This window comes from Aedes aegypti, chromosome 3 (genome assembly GCF_002204515.2).
Source record: "Aedes aegypti strain LVP_AGWG chromosome 3, AaegL5.0 Primary Assembly, whole genome shotgun sequence".
NCBI classification, from domain to species: Eukaryota; Metazoa; Arthropoda; class Insecta; order Diptera; family Culicidae; genus Aedes; species Aedes aegypti.
The window spans coordinates 178408077-178428933 of NC_035109.1; the positions used below are offsets into that span (position 1 = coordinate 178408077).

Genomic DNA, 20857 nt, shown 5'->3' on the forward strand with positions numbered 1-20857 from the left:
TGCTAGTCTACGTGTGTTCAAATGTCACTAAGCTCTATACGCTCGGGCCTATCGATCGCAAGGTTCTTGGTTCAATTCCAGGTTGCCGCGAAAACGTTTTTTGTTTTCAAATTCTGATTTCGTAAGGCAAATTTATGAATTTCATTCCGATTTCATGTGGCGAATTTCCAATGTGTAGCACAGCTCTGTTTCTAACACGGAGACGGAATTCAACTCAATTTTGAGTTGTTTCAACGCAATTCCGTAGTTGAGCCCAATAACTCAATTTTGGCTAAATTTCTAAGGTCCCCACTGGGTAGTTTGACTTTATTCCATTAGAAAAATATACTCAATTTTGGATTGATTTAACGCAAAATTGAGTTCTTTCGACCCAAACATAAGAAAAGTTGCATTTACCCAAATTTGGCTTATTGGGCCAAAGTAACCCCATTGGGTAGATGCAGCTCTCTCTATTTTTGACAACATTCGTGTGGGAGAGAGAGAATACCGAGAGATTTTGAGTTGAAACTAGGGTAGAAGTACCAATTATGGCTATAGTACCAATTATGGCAATAGTGGGAACAAAAAGAGATTTTTCTTATTGTTTCACTAGACTATAATGGCTTATATTCACAGGAATGATTAAACTATTTGTTTTTGATGGTAACTAAACCTTGAAAAGAACATTCGTGCAATAAGCTTCGAAAAATGAACATTTGAAAATTTTGCCTCACATATATGTCACCTTATTAGCAGTTGGCTAAGGGACCTTCGTTACGAAATGTATGTTTTCATCCGGATAAACTGTTTCAACCGATGAATGTATGTTACCTAGTGAGAACAAATGAATAAATTTAGCTGGTATGCAATCAATTCTACTGTTTTAAGTTGGAAATCGTGTTATTTCCACTATGTCGATAACTGGTACAAATAGTGTATGAGAGCCCAATTATGGCAATACTCTGGAGGCGGTTTGTTTACATTTTTTGATCAGTAAAATAAAAGAATTAAAGCTATTTTACGGGTGACTTCCACGACGGGACGGTTCGGTAACGCATTATCTTCATGTTTTGTACTCAATTACTAAGATTTTTCAATCACACGTTCGAAAACGTTCGCGAGCGGAAGATGCTAATTTCATGATAGAGAGGGGTTTTCAGCGACACTCGATTTTTTTTAATTTTTCCTCTTTTTTCATTAAAAATTGGCACTGGAAAGGTAATGTGAGATCATTAATGCTGTTTTGTATCATAATTTGCATTTACACAACATTTTGACTTCTTTTTCGAAAACTAATTTTCTCCCATGAACCCATTGCAAAAAATTGATTTAACATCTATTTAACCCAAAATTTTTGGAAAATTTTATGAGCGATATCTTCATTACATATTAGCGTTGCATTATCATACGCTCTTCATGGCGTTTAAGTTCATTTCGTGCAAATATTCGATAGTCCATAATTGGTACACTTTTATGTCGAATGCTAGGAACGCTATTGCCAAAATTGGTACAAAGACAATGCTTTTTAAAATCCATTTTTAGAAGCTTAAAGTCAATTTAGTACAAAAACTGTTTAAATCAACAGATTCGCAAGGCTTTAAACTAGTAATTGACACCAAAAAGTCATGCTTGCGTTTTAGAAACGCGGTTACAACTTGATTTTTATTACTACTGTTGACATATTGCATCCATAATTGGTACACCTACCCTATAATCGATATACTTAATTTTGGGTAAAGTAAACTCAAAAATTAGGTAAAAATATTTCTCCGTGAATGATGATGATGATGATGACTGAACTGTCACTCGTCGACATCGAAAATGTTGTTTATCTTTCGTGTTGCAAAACATTGCAGTGTAGTTTGAAAAGTTTTTAAATTTTTCAAGTGATTTAATTTTTTTGGGCTAAAACTATGCCCCATATTGACTGCAGTGCCGTTGAATTTTAGTGAACATGTCCTGGCTCCAGGATTTGGCCGGAAAGGCCGAAAACATTCTTACCAAGATAGACCAAAACGCAGCCACAGTTTTGACCCGTCAATCGGCCGAAGAAAATGGTGATGTGGAACCACTACTGGAAGTCACCACTACCGTTCCTGCTGGGGAAACCCCTCTGGCATCCGTGAAACTTCCGGCCCCTAAAGCACTCTCGCTGAATGTTAAGGCCGGATCCCCGAGAGGGATGGTGCGATCTGCTTCTTCGGCTTCACACGAGAGGAACCACTTTTTCGAGACTGAAGGAGGAGGATCTGCGAAATCCGAAAGGCAAGCTTCATCCAGGAGGAGTTCGATTAGCTCTAAGAGAGACGGAACCGTGATTGAGTTTAATGCGAATCCTGTAGTTGTTAGTGGAAGTCAAGATTCTGGGTACTCGTTGGAGAAAGAATTAGCAGCAACGAAAATAATTTTGGCGGAAGTTAAATCTGAACGAGATGAACTGAAGATCGAATTGGACAGTGCCCAAAATCAGTTGAACAATGCTGAACAGGAAAATAAGGTCAAAGAACTGGAAGCTCTTTGCCAAGCTCTGATTGACGAGAAAAATGAGCTATATGTGAAACAAACCTCCACCCAGGAATCAAACGCCAAATATATCAAATCCATATCGGAGCTGGAATCGATAGTTTCAAAGCATATTCAGAACGAACAAGAACTTCAACAAAAACTAGAGATAGCTAAAACGGAAACACAAAATGTCACTACAGAATTACAGCAATATCGAGTTCGGGCTCACGCAACGCTCCAACTTAAAGAAAAAATGATCGAACAACTGAAAGAGAATGTAATTCCAAATGCTATGAACAAAAATCCCAACGCAAACTCCGAGCAAATAATGCTCATAGAGCTCGAACAGCTGAAAAACGAACGACAAAACCTCATCGATGAAATCTCAGCTCTCAGCGGAAAATTCGAGCGAAGCAAACTGCAATGGCAAACGACGGAGGACAGGTTCAACGGAACCGTCCGGGAACTTGAAGGAAAAGTAGAAGAACTGCAACAAAGACTCAACGTAGAAACTACGAAACTCCACCAGCTGGACGATGATTTGGGCATTAAACAGAAGGAGCTGCTCTCGGCGCGAGAAGAACTCGTTAAGCAGCGGACGGCCTTTTCCGTTAAAGTTCATGAAAAGTAAGTATTTTATCATCGAATAGCATTGAGTCGTTTGGCATAAGGCAGGGCTGGTAGCTATTTTGGAGACTTGACTTCTTCTTCTTCTTGGCATTACGTTCTCACTGGGACAGAGCCTGCTTCTCAGCTTAGTGTTCTTATGAGCACTTCCACAGTTATTAACTGAGAGCTTTCTATATGTCATGTTTCGTGTGGCAGGTGCGATGATACTTTATGCCCAGGGAAGTCCAGGAAATTTCCATTACGAAAAGATCCTGGACTGACCGGGAATCGAACCCAGACACCTTCAGCATGGCTTTGCCTTGTTGCCGCGGACTCAAATCACTCGGCTAAGGAAGGCCCCAAAAAATGCGGGTATAGTTCCTTGTAAATATCACAAAACTTATCCGAATAATAAACAAAAATATTTCTGTTTTTTTTTTCTGGCGAACATCAAATAAGAAATGTAAAACAGTACCAACGGATGTTGAAACATCAATGAAGAGTGCGTACATTCTATCTGCCCAACTAATACGTTGGATTCATGATCAGGAAATTAAAGATTTAAAAGAGCGAAAAACAATATGAATAACCACTGAATTGAGATATTATCTTACAAATAGAGTGAACAATAATGAGCTGAGCTTGAGCTTGAGCTTGATTGGCCGCCCGTGGATGCACTCCAGTATCGCCAGATCAGCTGCACTTACACAAGGAACCAACCGAATGACTGCTTGGGACTAACAGGCATCCTCAGTGTATAAGTGCTGGTGATCTTCTACACTGAGGCAAAAATCTCGCATGATTTTCATAAGATCACACTAATGAACGCGTTTTTCATTATTTTTTTGTTGGTTCATAAGACACTTGCGTATTTCATTCGACGAGATTGAGATTCATAAGACAAGTGTGATTTTTTCATAACAACCAATTGTCAATGTCATAAGAACGCTTATGAACCCCATTGCTCATCATTGTGAAGAACCACGTGAGGCAAATTTTCTCGGTACAGCCATTTCACTATCAGAAATTCAATATGGCTTCCGAAATGGACGTTTTTGCTGATTTGTCGCTGGCTGACTCCGTTTCTGTTGCATCAAAGGGTAAATATTTTCTATTTATCATCAATTCCGCTGTAAATAACACTTTCTTTCGATCAGATTAAGGAATTGGATCCAAAGAATAAGATTTGTGAATGAAAATTCAAAACAATTTGCATGACGCGTAAGAAATCACAAACCCCCTCATCCATCATTCCGCCCCTGACGTAAACCTGCACCAATTCAGGCGTTCTTCACAACTTTTCTCAATAATGTTTCGCTGCTATAATATACTTCTTCGCGTTCAAAATAGGTTAGCCAACTAGAGAAAATCGAATTTTCATCCATTTTGTCGTATCGCAAATCGATTCTAATGCTTACAGTAAAGTGCTTTAATCGAATTGCGACATGACAAAATGGATGAAAATTTGATTTTCCCTAGTTGGTCAACCTATTTTTCAACGCGGATTAGTATTATTCATTCATTGAAATTTATAATCTAAAGCTCAAATTACACAAGACAGTCTTATGGAACCAAGAATGGATCAGAACGTAATTCATAAGACTATCTATGGATTTTGTTATCAAGTCAATGCTGGTTCATAAGATCATCTTACGAAATTCCTTCGAGGTGTATTATGGAAACAACATCTGCCGAAAACCATACGATGGTCTTATGAATTTCAAAGATAATTCTTGTGTCGTAATTCCATAAGCAAATCTTATGACAGTCTTACGTTTGCTTTCCTCAGTGTATTTTTAGGCAACAATGGCACCTGCCACGTCAGAATGCAGACCAATGAGGGGAAGGGGGAGGAATTGATGATGCATTGAACTGACTCCCACGTAGACCGTATATTCCACTGCATCCACGTCAGTTCATGCGGGAGTGTATGGATTGGGAGAAAGGCATGGCAGAGAGGTTTGCTTTTGTGGTTAGCAGACTGCCTATGTATCAGGCGTAAGAAAGGCGTGCGCGTGGAAGTAGGAAGCGTTAGGGAAACGGTTTCTTGTCCGTCTCTGGTTCTAGCGTTTGCTATGAACGAATAGTTTGAGTGTGATATATTTAGAATGGAAGATAGAAGCAAGTGAGAGATATACAACTACAAAGTACGAGGAAAGGAAAGGGACGGGCCTGGGATTGAACCCAAGACCTTCTGCATACGAAGCAGAAGCGGTAGCCATCAGACCACCAACCCCGTCATACAAATAGAGTGAACAATAATGTATGACAAATGTATCATGTTTTTTTTTCTCATGTCGATTTAGTAGAAGAGCTTTGAAGGCCTGGCTAATCTTTTGCTTGATTAAACGATACTGATTAAACCGCTATACATAGACAAACAGACGTAACACTTAGAACAAATTGTGATCAAAATCATAGTCACGAGTACATGTCGCCCAATGCTAAAATCGGTGTGTTTGGCCGACAGGCCAACAGATGGCGGTAGTGTGTAAACGTCAACACGAACAAAAACGATGCGGGTGGCGGATTGGCCATCTAGCATATTTTTGAATCGACCGTTAAAAAGGTGATCCATGGACAACGATGAGAGTGTGACGTCTGTTTGTATGTGCTTTATAGTTCATAGTAAAAATCCTTTATAAAAGAGATTTGCGGAAGCTGACATTTCTATCGAAATGTGAGCCAAACGAACATGCGTTGTTTGTTTTGAACTTTTTTTGAAAAGTAATGTAATCCGCTTAAAATCATTTCGGTGTAAGTTGTTTTGTATAGAGCAAAAAATTTTGTATATTTTCCTTTTTCGAATTTTTGCCAATGCAATATTTAGTTGTTGATTTTTTCTTATGCTTATTTGTTTGGAAATGTAGTTCAAAGATGTATAACGAAACAAAATACACTTTTTAGCAATGAGGAAGTCATGTCCGTGTTACAATATTATTCTCGACGCCGAGAAAACTCTGCATTGCTGGTCTGTTGCCAAATCATTCCATATTACTTCCGCTTATCTCTCATAAAGGATCACTAGTTCATAGTTGTCATTTTAATATATATTTACATACTAGTGGTCCCGACAAACTTCGTCTTGCCATCAAGTAGGCTGTTGTAAAACGTCATGTAAACCCCCATTCAAAATGACACATTAGTCTTCTTTCTTTCTTTCTTCTCGCTTTGGCGCAGACCTATCGGTCCATTTCAGCCAAGTCTTGTTTTGCATTTTGACATCATCATATGTCATTTTTTAAACGAAAAGGCGAATAACATTAGTCTTCTCCGGTTTTCTCGATTATTCCGGAGACTATCCCAAACTTTTTTATCACACGAACACGTCGCATCCTTTGTCGTGTACAACTGTGAAAAACTGACGCCACTCCGTTCATCCATTTTCAATTTATTTCGTGACATACAAACACCACTCAATTTTTATGTATATAGATTTCTTAAATGTCTCAAGTTGGTAAACGGTCTACTATAGACACCTAAGTTTACTTATCATTACTAAGGAATATTGCGTTTAATAATTAAAAAAAGGCCTATGTCTATGAATATATTTTTCAACTGTGACATATTAGGCGCTATTATTACATTATGCCTCCTTCAAAATTAAACCAAACGATTCGTACATTTTGGTGACTGCTGAAGGCTACACGCTTAAACGAAGTTATACAAAATTTAGTAAAATTCGCACAAAACCGAACTCTTCTGGGCCAATAACACATCTGGTGTGTAATTCTAACACATGCTGAGAAAAACCACTCCTGGGAGAATTAATTCTCCTTTTTGCAAAGTATATGACACATAAAGAAGCTCCGCAATACTGAGGGTATTTGTGCGTCGTGAAGTTTGATAAAATAAGCAGATATCAGCACAAACCCGATTTCTCAGGATAATTAAAAATAAGACAATGATATGTGAGTAAATATTGCAATTTCAGAGAAATTCCGATAGTGGCACGAGCTTTTCGATCGTCCTTCGTCCACTGATCGATCACTACAGCCGGCCTTGCATCACCGACTACATACCACAGCTCCTCCCTGGTCAGGAGCATCTCCATCCTGAACTTCCATATTTGCCAATTGTGGTTGTTCAATCTGGCAAACGCAAACTTGTTCACATCCGCCATTTTGTCCTAGCAAAATCACTACCGCGGAGAAATAACTCACACAACGCGCGATCACATCCGCTCTCTCGCAACCTTTTTCCTACGCAATCCGGAACCTTCCCTTCGACACTGCTGGGCCAATAACCTGTTGGGCAGAGGTGGACACACCACAACGCAGAACAGGGTCACCGAAGCGGAACGCGGAACCAGGATTTCGGTAGGTATGGAAACAACACGTCTGAACGGATTGAACATCACATTACGGATGAATGCAATTCTTTCATTCTCCCTTTCTTCGTCCTATTTGACGCGCTCGCTGCCGCCGCTGCGACTGCCTTCAGCGCCGCCTCACTTATACAGCTACACTACACACATCCAGTGCTGCCGCTTTGCATACGAGGCACAATCATTGCATACTCCAACAGGATAAGTGGTTAGATTTTGACTGTTTATAACTTACTAACGCCCGTATAGTTTTTCAAGATTATTGCACCAATCGATTGGAAATCTTCCTACGAATCTACTACAATAATGAAAACTATCGATTTTCACGAATAAACTATTGGCAAATAGGTAAATGTCGAGCCATGCTTTATTTTTCAAAGAAAGGCACATTTCTCTTGCTGTTATAAGGTTTTGATATTATGAAGTTTACATGTACTGTAATTTCGGGTGAAATTAATCATTTTTCATGATTTTTCTTGTCTGTTTTCAATAATGATGAAAATGTCAAACAACTAAGTGCAGGAAAACAAGTATGATGGTTGTTAAATTCTTAATAATGCAATACGGAAATCGCTGATATCTAACAGAAATTTAATTATTTCAACTGTATGAGCTAATTGGTACGAGTTTAGGCATCCTTACAAACTTTACTAACTTTGAATAATGCCGTTGTGGTCGTCGCTACCTACATGTTAATGCATGCTAGAGCGATGAGAGTATCAACTTGTCAAACAAAGAGCTCAAACTTATCAGCAACAGTTTTGTTGATGTTTTGATTTAGTAAGAAATTGTCGATCGAATCCAAATACGCACACAGAGAAGACTGCAAAAATGCTACCGCCGCCCGACCCGAGCGACGGGAACCTAGGTATAACTTTGCCATTTATCTCCGTTGAAAACTAATCAACCAAAATTATAAATGATAAATAAATAGGGTAAGTGTACCAGTTTTGGCCACCCTAAGGAAAAATATTGTTTATTTATAAATCAAAAGACCTTTGGTTACTGTCTGGACATTAAACGAAAGCTTTCAATCCATGCTCAGCAGGGAAAATATAAAAACTAATCAGAAACTTTGTTTTTGTATTAAAAATGGTGGTGGCGAATACTGGACCACTTGCACCAGTATTCGCCACGATTTTAATTTCGGTTCCTGAATTCGCCACTTACGTTGATTTCTTATGGAGGGTGGCGAATTCAGGAACAGGTGGCGAAAAATAGGTGCAAAGGAGCAAAAAGTTTAAGGAAAATGATTTTTTTCTATTATTTTCTGAGAAAATTTTGCGGTTTCCAAGAATGTTTCCGTATCATCTCAAAGCAATTTAGCAAACACTAAACAATTGGCAACCATATATGAAGTAAAACGGTATAAAATCTGGGGTGGCGAATAACTGGTACATGGCGAATACCGGTACACCTTCCCTAAGTTAATTAATCAATTAATAGTAATAGATGAAATGTCTCTGGTTGTAACTCTTTTACGTCGAATGCATTGTTGTGACCCTGAAAAGGGCCGTTTTGTTTGAAATTATGCTGCAATTCAAGCGCGTCCTCAGCGGATACGACGAGTTAGCTGGATGTACTTCGGCATGATGCTGACACGCTTGGCGTGGATCGCGCACAGGCTGGTATCCTCAAACAAACCGATCAGTTAGGCCACTCGCTTCCTGCAGGACCATGAGGGCCGAGCTTTGGAATCGCAGATTTGCCTCTACATTTCCCCGGATACCACGACGAAGCAAAAGAAGTTCATGATGCGGAACTTCTTCGAGTATCAAAAGGAGATCATGCCAATCATCATGACTGGCAACTTTAACATCGATTTGAGCAAAGAGGAGAACATGGAGTTCACGGATTTCATGGAGAAGTACTTCAACCTCAAACTGGCTTCAAAACCCACTAAAGCAACCAATCTTAGTGGATCATGCGTGGACCTAACGTTCAACCGGAAAATTTGTTTGGGGAGCGGTAACTCTTGCTTCTTCTTCTATCGACCGATTCTATCGGTGTTGAAATGTTAACCGAACCAACCAAATAATAACACACAATGTCCATTAGCCTGAGACACGGTTATATGGAAAATTTAGATAGATAGAGAGCATAGACTATTTGGAAATTTTGCCTGATTTTGTTATTATTGTTATTCCTTTACGTGTTAATCAACGTCGCATTTCCAATAGGTTTTCATTGAATAACTTTTTTTCACAAGTGTCGGATTGTTTTGCGGTCTTCGGCAATATTCTGCATCGATAAAATACCTATCGAGATCTGCGTTCAGGATTTTTATAGAAGTTGGTTGGTTGGTTTGACTTTATTAACGAGATTTTTAGCCCTGGGCTAGTTCATCTCGGGACCAACGGCTTTACTTCCCTTCCGAAGGAAGTCGTCACTATAACTGTTTTACGTCATAAGTGACTATGTCGGGGATGGGATTCGATCCCAGGTCCTCGGCGTGAGAGGCGAGTGTTCTAACCACTACACCAGGTCCGTCCCCCTTATAGAAGTCATTGGGCGACCTCTGACGATTTTTTTTTGCGAAAGTAGGTTTTCCCATTGTAAATCCCATACAAATTTTGAACGGCTGGCGCTAAAATATAGTTTCACCGATCGAGCTGAAATTTTGCACAGATGTTATGGGACCTAAATGCAATTCAAAAAGTGGACTGGAGTGAGAATCTAATTTGTGTCCCACACTAATGTCCATAATAGGTCAGAATTGACATGCAACAAATAGTATGAAAATTGATTGGATTTATTTCATAAGTTCGTGACGGTCTCAAGCCAGGAAATAGAAGCATCTAACGTTATCCAACGTCAACTTGGCGGTTGTATCTCGGAAACAACCTCTTACTTTTTTTAGTTTTCCTCCGCTTTTTTCAGTTCTTGGATTGGTGAAACTTCCATCCGAGTCTATTTCAAGATGCTCGTCCTCTGGGCCATCTGAAGCATCGACCGAAAACTGCATGCCGCTCTTCGAGTGAAGTGAATCAAAACTGAGCGATGAAACCACATTGTCTACCGTTTTAGACAACACTTCGTGGTATTCTTCCCGAGGGGTAGGTTCTGCCTGAGGTGGAACAATGTTTATTTTTTTGTTTTTTACAAGGGGAAAATCTGCAAACAGATCCCCTGAGAAGGTAACTCAGGGAATGCGGGGATGACGCACAAACGACGACCCGCTAAAACCAGCCTATGCACTGTACTTGATCAATTCTTTTAGAATTACTCAAGTGATGTACAGTGCATCGACATTACCCTTGGCCTCAGACTTTTATCTCCCCGTATTTCTTCGGAGAGGGGTCTGTGCATATAGCACAACACGTGTAGCGGAAGTACAGTCGCCCCACAGTTATGGATCAGCTAAGGCTCATTTTTTAGAATAAAATATGATTACAAATCATGGTGACCTTGTACAGAACAATTTTACCCGCCTGGCAATGCCGAATATAATTGTTTTCGATAATACACATTAAAAATCGCGGTTATTTACGAAAAAGTGTCGATTTCGAAAGAAATTTCAAACGTTGTCCATCCCACAAATGTAGATCAATGGAACAGGATGGTCCTTATTATGGAACAAATCGACTCATATTATGGATCAGAGCACTATAAAAGCAATTTATCTGTGTGTTGTTATAGTGAAAGTATACGTTTCGGCGTTTCTTTCGGAATCGTCTTATTGTTGATTCATAACTGTGGTACGGGTTTCAATGCCCCACAGCTAAGAATCAACGATTCTATGAATACGGATAGCATTTTATTTTATATGGACGAATAGAATATGCTAGAAGATGTTATGATTGATTTCAATGCTGTAAAGATTTATGGTCCACGTAGATAAAATGTGCTCTGCGTACTCTGCAACTCTATTTGATGAGATATTCTCCGTTTAAGCCAACTTTGATCCATATCTGTGTGCTATCCATAACTGTGGGGTGACTGTACACAACAATGTGGAAATCTACATTTGCTTCAGGTACCTGGATTTCGTCTTCATTTTCACTATCACAAAAATAGCATTTCAACAACTCAAGCGACCTGTAACATTTGACAAATGTTCCAACAAGAGAAGTTTGTTTCGGTAATATTTTTGCACTTGTTTCTTATTGGAAAAAATATAATTGTAAATTACATGACATTCAATATTTATGATCATAATTAAAAATCAATTGAAGTACTAGCATACACGGTAAAAAATCAGCACGTTCGATTGAATAGATTGATCACTTGACTCAATTCAAAACATAAATCACCATGATTTGAAGAGTTTCTACTTTGGATTTGCTCTACTGTCTCTAGAACTAGACTTTGAAGTGAAAAGTCGTTGATTTTGAACATCATGTCTTTTGTATGAAAACAATCATTGACAGCTCGTTGTAGAAAATGATTGAGATCAATTCAATCCGTTTCAACAGATGCGAGTTAGTGTCGAGGTAAGACACTGGACTTGCACTCCGAAGGTTGGTGGTTCAAATCTGGGTCATGCGGAAATGTTTATTTTAACTTTTTTTTATTTCAAATCAAAACATGCAACGTTGAATTCAAGTGCTGTTACCTTGATTTTGTAAAGATTCAACAGTAGTGCAAATCCAAGTGCAGAACTATTGATAGCATGGTGCCTATTTTTTACCGTGTAGTAGATTCCCTTATAGGGCGTTTAGGAGCTTAGGATAACTCAGTGTTGCCACTGTTCGAATGTGCCTGAGCGGCGGAAATTCATTTACCGAGGCGAGCAAGCTTGGTGCCGATTCGAGTGAGACAATGGGATGAACTTCGCACAATGGAAACCCATCTACCTGCGGGGGTGTAAAAGGAGCTCGCACTAGAGTGTCCATTTCCCGGCCATTTTGCTCGTCCCGGGATTCGGGACAAAAATCTATGCTTGTCCCGGGAAATCCCGGGATCCCGGGATTTATCAATTTTTCAATAAAACTAGCATTTTGGTTGAATGGTTTGGTTTGGTTGGTTGAAAATGTAAGTTCAAATTTAAAAATACTATGTTTTTTCAATGAAATAAACAGATAATGTAAAATAGTATATAATAGAAATAATAGAAAATCACATTTCAGATATTTTGGTGAAGAAACCTAACAAAAATCAAAACCTAGTTTGACTAATTACGGGTTTGTTATGGATTTTTTTTTCAAATTCTCTATAACACTTATGAATGGAAGTATGATAAAAACTTAAGTCCTAATATAAAAGCAATTTGCTTCAAACATTTGAAAAGCCATAAAAACCTTAAGAACAAAAGAAACGATCAAAGATCATGCTAAAAATTAATGGCTGAAGTTTACAGCCGTGAATCGCAAGTAGATACCACATTTTGGACAAATTGAGTTGATATCAGTTTTCATTATATCTTCTAATGATCTTTCAGCTGCACTAACGAGAAATCACTTTTTGTTCAGTAAAATTAGGAAAGAACACCAAGTCGAATTGTCCCATAATTAAAAGTTAACGCATGTCAGTTCCACAGCAGATTTTCGCATCAGTGTTACACAAAAATGAATCGTTATTTGGTCATCTTTATATTTTTCATGGAAAGGTAACGGGGTGAAAAGCAAATTATGAAAGTTTCATTGAAATCGAAACATGTTCCAATCTCCTGGAATTTTTTGAATATTTGCATGGAAAACGGGATTGAAAACTTCTCAGTCAATTTTCTCAATGCCTACTTTTTACAGATGGTACCGATTTGCGATTTGCGACAGTTTAGGTGTACTTTCAAATTTGTTATCTCAGCATAGGCTTAGGGGAAAAGCACCAATTTACGACCCAGCTCTAATTTTCGACCCATCCATACAATTTTGGCCTACTTTGTATGAAAATCCGAAAATTGGCACAGAATTCTTGTTGGTCGAAAATTAGTGCTTTTCCCCTATATAAATGGATAATGTTGAAAAGAAAAGCATTAAAACGTTATAACTAGACAAATAAAAATATGTGTTTCTTACTTGGCAAATGGATCTTTTCATGAAACTAATTACTCGTTTATTTTTTTTTTTTTTCACTATGCTTTTATACTTAATCGAATAAGGTTGATAGTGAGGAATAATGACATTGTTTTTCATTGAAATTTAGTGGTTTTCATCAAATTCTACGTACATTTCGGGAATCCCGGGATTCCCGGGATATCAGAAATAAAATCCCGGGAAACGGAAAATCCCGAAATTTGTCAAATCCCGGGATTTTTTATCCCGGGATGGACACTCTAGCTCGCACCCTACACTGAACCAAGAAATATCATAGAAATTATTAAAAACGTCACTTACTTTGGTGATACTTGAAATCCCATTCATATTATGTGTATCCAATGATATTCATGTAGAAAGTACATAAAACTCATTATTATACCTCATTAGGCAACACTATATATATATTATATATGAACAAAAGTTATGTATACTGCTTCGCGACTAAAAATGGGTAAACCAACGTGCGAAGTTCGATTTTTGACCAACTTCGCCGCGTCGCGAGTCGCTTCGCTATAGAGCGCATCTATGCCCTCCGCCGTGTGCATTATGCGCACTATTGAGAATCGAGCTGCGACGCGGCGAAGTTGGTCAAAAATCGAACTTCGCACGTTGGTTCACCCATTTTTAGTCGCGAAGCAGTATATGTTATCCGATAACTACTATGGGATTGGCACATGTGCAAATTTCATCGTTCTACTGGAAGTGTTTTCATGATGACGAGTTCGGTTGACCTGATAAATGGAGTTAAAATGAAAAAAATTGTGCACCAAGGGGTATTTTACAAATATGTAAAACTAAAGGGTAAGTTGAATATTCATAAATAAAACCATCAAATATGAATTCATTGGTCTGTATTTCAACTTACAGAAAGCAACAGAAAATAAAATTTACAACACTATGGTACCGTAAAACAAGCAAATGATCAGGAAATATCATCGATTCAATTGCAGATGGGAGAAATGGTGAATGCATGACGATGGAAGAAATGGAAAAACTGAAAGTGGACAATCCGGAACACCCAGAATGGTATAGGAAGCGATATCCAAATTTAAGGATAGAAGACCTTTCAAACTTTGTTTATAAATCCTAATTTAAATTCGCTGAATCATATTTCATTTTGGAAGACAAAACATGCTGAATAAATATAGCTATAACTTTAAATAATATTTTTTATCAATTTCACTCAAAACCAGAAATATTCCCCATTTTAATGAATTGTGCTATCATATAAATATTATTAACAAAATAAATATATGCCATCTGAATTTCACATAACAGTCATTGACAAAATCCAATGGCTCAAAAAATATTTTCATTTTAAATTTATGTGATTTGTCAGATGAATCCAATCATAATCAAGTCGGAATAGTTTATGTGATAAACCGATGAGCGTTATGTGAAAAACTACATGAAAAAAAACTATAAGTGTTTTCAGATAATATTGATATGATTCCTTGGTTCAGTGTAGAGCAAACTCTCTTTTGGTGAACATCCTGGACAGTGAAAAAGACTGGTGCAAGTAGCCTAATCTAAAGTGTTCTGTAAGTGATAACCCTCAGTGAACGAGAAGTGCTACAATCCGGACAGTGGTTTTGTGGGTAACGATTATATCACCCATCCGGTCTGTTTTTCGAGAAAACTGGACCCCCTTATTGTTAAGTTGGGACCAGTCCTAGTGAAAATCCGGTATGTATGAATGGAATAAACGAACTGTTCGTGAAGGTAAAGTGCCAAGTTCGCGAACGAGAAGATACGACAGTGCACTGAACAGTCTCTCCCAGGTGCATTGAGCCGGTCGCAACGTTACAAAACGACCGTGGTCATTTGTTTTACACGGCCAAACACCTCGTTCCACGTTTTGCAACAAAACCCAGCCCTGGTTCCAGCACTCAACGACAAGGTAACTCGAGCAGTGAGCTAGGCCAAGAATACAGGAAATAAGATTGAATTGAACTCCAACTAGAGTTTTGATATAATATAAGTCGAGTCGAGAATGGTCACCGCTATACGAGACTGACAATTCTCACCTCATACCACTCTTAGAATAACCTTAAATTTCAAATATGTAAAATTCTCTCAGAATTTTGGGCATGAATTTCTAACAAACTACACAGAATCCACAAAATTCTGATTATGATAGAAAAATTCACGTTATGCTAGTGGGAGTTCTTTCAGAATTATGAATGTTCAGAACAGCTTTCGAATCGAAAGTTTTCACAAAATTAAGAGCAGCATTTTCACAGGACTATAGGCAGGATTTTCAAATAACACCATGTTGAATTTGGACAGAAAATGAATGCAGATTACTGAGTCTGATCACTGAGTAGGATTCTAACAAAATCATGGACATTATTCTCACAGCGCTCACATAAGTATTTTTTAAAAGGTTTTTATACCAGTAGTTGAATTCCAGCGCACATTTTCTTCGAAGAGAAGTAATTTTCTTCCATAACTCACCAGTAAGAATTTTTTTTTCTTCGAAGAAAATACGCGCCGCAATTCGTCAACAGATCTTGTAAATTCTGATTATTTCATCTTATTATTCTTAAACCCACGATTGAATTTTTCATAATCCTTAGCAGGAGCAATTATCTTTATCTTACTTTCACCATGAGAAACGTTCGATATTTAAAAAAATGTTGAAACTGCTTGCGATCAAAAAAGTTTGGCCCGCCGTACAATATTTCTTTAACAATTTGACCCGCGGTTCAAAAAGGTTGGACAGACCTGAACTGGATAGAACAAAAGTTATGCCAAACGTAATTATGCGAAATAACTTTATGCCATATCCGCTGCCTTTGTTATTTCGAACGAATTCTTTTGATATAACGTTTTATCGTCTTGCGTGCTAATGTATCATTTACAGAGAATCGGAAATAACGAAGCTGCGCAACAAGATGCACAATCGCCCCACCAGCCCTTCTTCCGATTTGGAGCTCAGATTGTCTTCACTCACGCAATCCCTGGTGCAGAAGCAGAACACTCTGGAATCGATAACCGCCGAGAGGAATGCACTTCGTCTTCAGCTTGAGAAATTAGATGTAATTGTGAAATTTTGACCTTTACGCGTTCATTTACTATTCAGGTTCTGTCTCCATTTTCAGACTCAATATCGAGGTGTAGTCTCGCAGGTCCGACAGCAACGCGCGCCATTCATGAGCTCCAACGAAACAGATGATGGTCAGTAACAATATATCCAATCGCTTCGAAACATAATCCGACTGTATAACACTTTGCCTTTCAGCCAAATCGCAAGTGCCGAACTTCATGGTCGAAAATCCCTTCGACAACAAAATGGCTAGACGCGTTAAACGGGCTTACTCGTCGTTGGATTCGATCGGCATTCGACTGGGAGTGTTTCTGCGTCGATACCCGTTGATTCGGATATTGGTGATTTTCTACGTGGCTCTGCTGCACATGTGGGTCATGTTTGTGCTGCTCTCATCTACACCGGCGTAAGCTGAAATGGTGGGGCAAACTATTTTACGGTAGGTAATTGTATGATTGTATATATTCATGACTGGCGATAACATAAGGTTCATAATATAGTCAATGGCAATTTATACATCTTCAAACGTCCACGACTAAGCATTCCACCATTTTCGGCCTTGTTGAAGACATCTTTTGACCCCTTCCTTACAGTTCTAATCGGCTATTCTCTACGAAAAATCCTTGTTATAAATAGCGTTGAACAAATAAGGTTACAAATAAGCTAAAATTGCTAAAATTTTCTAAATCTAAATTGTTTTTAAATAGTAATTTTTGTTTATCAACGGTGTTACTATTGATACAGTTAGCTCACTACTGGATTAATCTGACGAGTATAACAGAACATGATGTAGAATCATATTCTATCTATTGCATAATATTTATCTGATCCGGTTTGTCTCAGATTCGTCTATAAAAATTCTCTATTTTCAAGGTCTCTAACGTCTCTTTGTTCTTTATTTTGATTGCAGTGAATTCTGATGCAAAATTTTATAGCCTCCAGAGAAACCTTTAGAGAACATTATCCGACTATTCAACTGATTCTTCAAAAATTTCTTCTCAGATTGCACGAAGAAAAGCTGAAAGAATTATCCTAATGATATGTCCAGAAATTTCATTTAGAAAATATTTATACATGGATCTCTACAGAAATTCTTCTAGAGATTCATCTACCAATACTCTCAGGGAATCGTCCAGCGATTTTTCAAAGCATGCTTAGAGGAATTTCTCACTTCAACGCTACTACATCTGAATTACTGTGATTTGTTTTTTCAAAGACTATCCTAGGATCTCCTCCAAATATTTTTCCACTCATCCAACCGGATTCTCCAATTGTAAGTCTATCAAGGAGATTTTCCAAAACAAACCGCAAAGGTTTATTCTAGGGTATTCTCTAGAGACTTTTTTTGTCAAGTAACTCTACAAGAATTCCTACATCCTTTCATCCACGGTTACTACCAAGAATCGATTCAAAAATTATTCGAAGGGATACTCATAGGCAGCAAAATCTTTTTCAACAATTTCTCAATAAATTCGACCTGTGATTCATCATTGAGTTCCTCTAGTTTTTTTTTTTCTATGCGTTCCTCCAGCATTTTATCCAAGGATTACTCCTGCAGTTTTTCCAAACATTTCTAGATGAATTTCTAAGAAAAAAAAAAAACAGCTTGCAATCTGCAAACAATTATTTGAGGATTCACACCAGTTAACACTGCAGATTTTTTTTTTAGGAAATTACTGGAAGAATTCCTAAAAAAAATCTTAATAGGAATCAATGGAGTAATTCCTGAATAAAATTCAAGTTGAAATCTTTAAGAAATCCTGAAGGACAACTTTGTATGAAATCCTAAAAAATCTTTGGAGGTAGATATAACCTAAGGCGTGCGAACTCGAACATTTTGGCATTCAATTTGAACACAACTTTTTCCACTAGTGCTAACCGTTGCTTATTTGCTTGTCTCGCAGGAAACCATTTTCAAGGTGCACACTTATGGGAAGTATGCACTTCAACAGAAAAGTAATCGCCTATCTCGTTACGTGGGAAATTTCTTGCAAGAAATTCTCAAGAAAAGCATTTTTATTTAATCGCAGTACGCAGTTGAAAAGAAATGTCAAATCAAATGGAGCCCACTGTAGAAATTTTCTAGACCATTTCTTGGGCAGAAATTTTACTATACGCTACTGAAAAAAACCGATATTGAGCGGGACGAATGCTGTGGGGCAACGGTTCGTTTAAGACAATCAAATTTGAAGCTGTTAGAACTGAAAATGGGTAAATATTAAGACACTAGTTTGTTCTGTAAAACTGTAGAAAACATGTTAAAGGATCATTGTGCGGTACTTATTTTTTCTCCGTTATAGTGTTTTTTTTTCTGGAAATATTGATTATTCCACTAATGTCGAACTTTTTCCCACCTTACTTTATGAGTAGATATTATGGACTTTCGGATAATAGAAGTATAATTAGTGCAATCAAGGGTTGTTTATAAACGTGTATTGGACTACCCCATGGATAAAAGTGTGCAAATAAAGGTAACACATTTATGTACAAAACTATAAGTTTGATTTGTGTAAGCACATTTACTACAATCTATGTTTGATAAAACTATAAGAGATTGATCTTATAAGTAACGATTGAAAAATATATAAATTGATTAAATCGCTTGGCTCTACGATAAAAACATAATTGCAACTGAATGTTTTGATTTTGGTATGTCTATAGAACTCCATTCGCTTCATACTCTGTGTCTTAATAAGTAACACGTTGTTGTACACATTCACTTCCACGATGATTTGGCATACATGAGGACTATTAGTCTGTAAATTCTACTTGATTAGATTTGCACACAAAACGAATACCATGTACACCCAACTTTGTGCATTGCGCATTTTTTCAAAAATGTAGACGTCATGTAAATAATATACATTTTTCCTATTTATTTACTGGAAATCTTAAACATCTTCCTATCAAATTTGTTTTTAATTGTGAACAATCATTGATTACTCGGGATTTTTTTATAAAAGTTTTGCAAAATTGGCCTAAGGTACGCATAGTATTGTGCCGTACAGGGGACTGAATTTGCTGACCGATTTTCTTTACGATTTTTCGGCTCGATTCAACTTCAGGATAAGTCAAATTATCTCTAAACTGCATAAATACTTCCGATGATTTACACTTTACTTCGCTTTCTTTCCATTTGTATCGTATTACGGACGAATTAGGACACTTTATCGTATCTCTAAAAAAATATTATCATATTTATGTTGGTAGGTCACCCAGTCTACAAATGGATTTATCGAACATAACATGAACACCTATCAATCACATCACGTCAAAAACGTCATTCAAAACGTTAATTATTGTTAATTTGAAATAAATCTTGGTGTGGAATTTTCCGTGACATGCCCTTATTCCGTTTGGCACTTCATATCGTGCATTTGTAGTTTTATTTTTATTTGATATAAAACGTTGATATTCCGGTAGCTCTCTAATGGTACGAAGCGTACGAAGCATTGACATTAAAACAGTGTTGTGAAAAACTCAATTACTCACAACTCACGCTTGAGATTTTTCATGCGTGAGTTGTCAATCACGCAACTCAGCAGTCAAAAAATCATGAATGAGTTGGCTCACCTTTTTAACTCAGTGTCTCGTATTTCCACAGTTTACTCACACACGGCAATAATTTCTTGTTAGTCTGGTAAAATTACAGTAATCCTTTCTAACGTAAACAACAACATACGGATTTCACGAGTTTTTGCCGGGTTTTGGGACTGAATCACTTTTTACGGTTTGAGTTGATTGAGTTGATTTTGCATCAAGCGTGAGATTTGCGAAGCAGATCTCTAATGCGTTTGCAGCGGACAATACACGATGGGAAACTAGAAAAGGATATGTGGCGCATGCCTATGAATCACTAGTTATATCAAATGTATAAAGGAACAAACATTATAACGCGTATGAAATACGGCAGACGTCAGTGGGCTGGTCATTAGGTGCGAATGTCAGTAGAAATAATAGTGAAAATTATATTCAGCTTTCAGCCAGTATAGATCGACGACTTCGTGGAAGGCAACGAATAAGCTTTAAATTTTGGTTTAAGATGATTATAGAACGAAGCCACACCTCAAATTTTCAAGAGCACAAGTCTTGAGAACCAAACAGCGCTTCCTATTGAAAATGTATCCCATTGGTCACCACCAGCAAGCAAGCAAATTGATTTGATTTTCCATGCGATCTGTTGTCAGATTCTCCAGTCTTGTGCACTTGAAAATTCAAAGTTTGGATTTGCTTTATAATCACCTTAAATGTATTTTTATTTTATGAATGAATGAACAATGCGATACAACATGATTATAGAAATCGTTATCGTTCAATCGTTCTCTCTATAGAAGAAAATACTCATATGATTCAAGTAGGTATCGGTACTTTTGGTTCGATGTTTGGTTGATACTACTTCCATGTAAAAAT

General features: G+C 37.6%; 1 protein-coding gene across 1 annotated transcript; it reads left to right on the top strand.

Annotated features, from left to right (window-relative positions):
• The first annotated feature begins 1789 nt into the window (after positions 1-1789).
• Positions 1790-16977, top strand: LOC5573577 (golgin-84). The gene is made up of 4 exons (XM_021850428.1): positions 1790-3111; positions 16265-16439; positions 16503-16578; positions 16643-16977. The coding sequence occupies exons 1-4, from the start codon at positions 1934-1936 to the stop codon at positions 16855-16857; spliced, it is 1644 nt and encodes a 547-aa protein (XP_021706120.1). The 5' UTR covers positions 1790-1933; the 3' UTR covers positions 16858-16977.
• The last annotated feature ends 3880 nt before the right edge of the window (positions 16978-20857 follow it).

Bases quoted from the DNA above. Each gene is read 5' to 3' on its own strand.
- LOC5573577 (XM_021850428.1), top strand. From the start codon at position 1,934: ATGTCCTGGCTCCAGGATTTGGCCGGAAAGGCCGAAAACATTCTTACC. The intron at 16,440-16,502 runs GTAATTGTGAAA...CTCCATTTTCAG, and splicing joins TTCAGCTTGAGAAATTAGAT to ACTCAATATCGAGGTGTAGT. The intron at 16,579-16,642 runs GTCAGTAACAAT...TTTGCCTTTCAG, and splicing joins CTCCAACGAAACAGATGATG to CCAAATCGCAAGTGCCGAAC.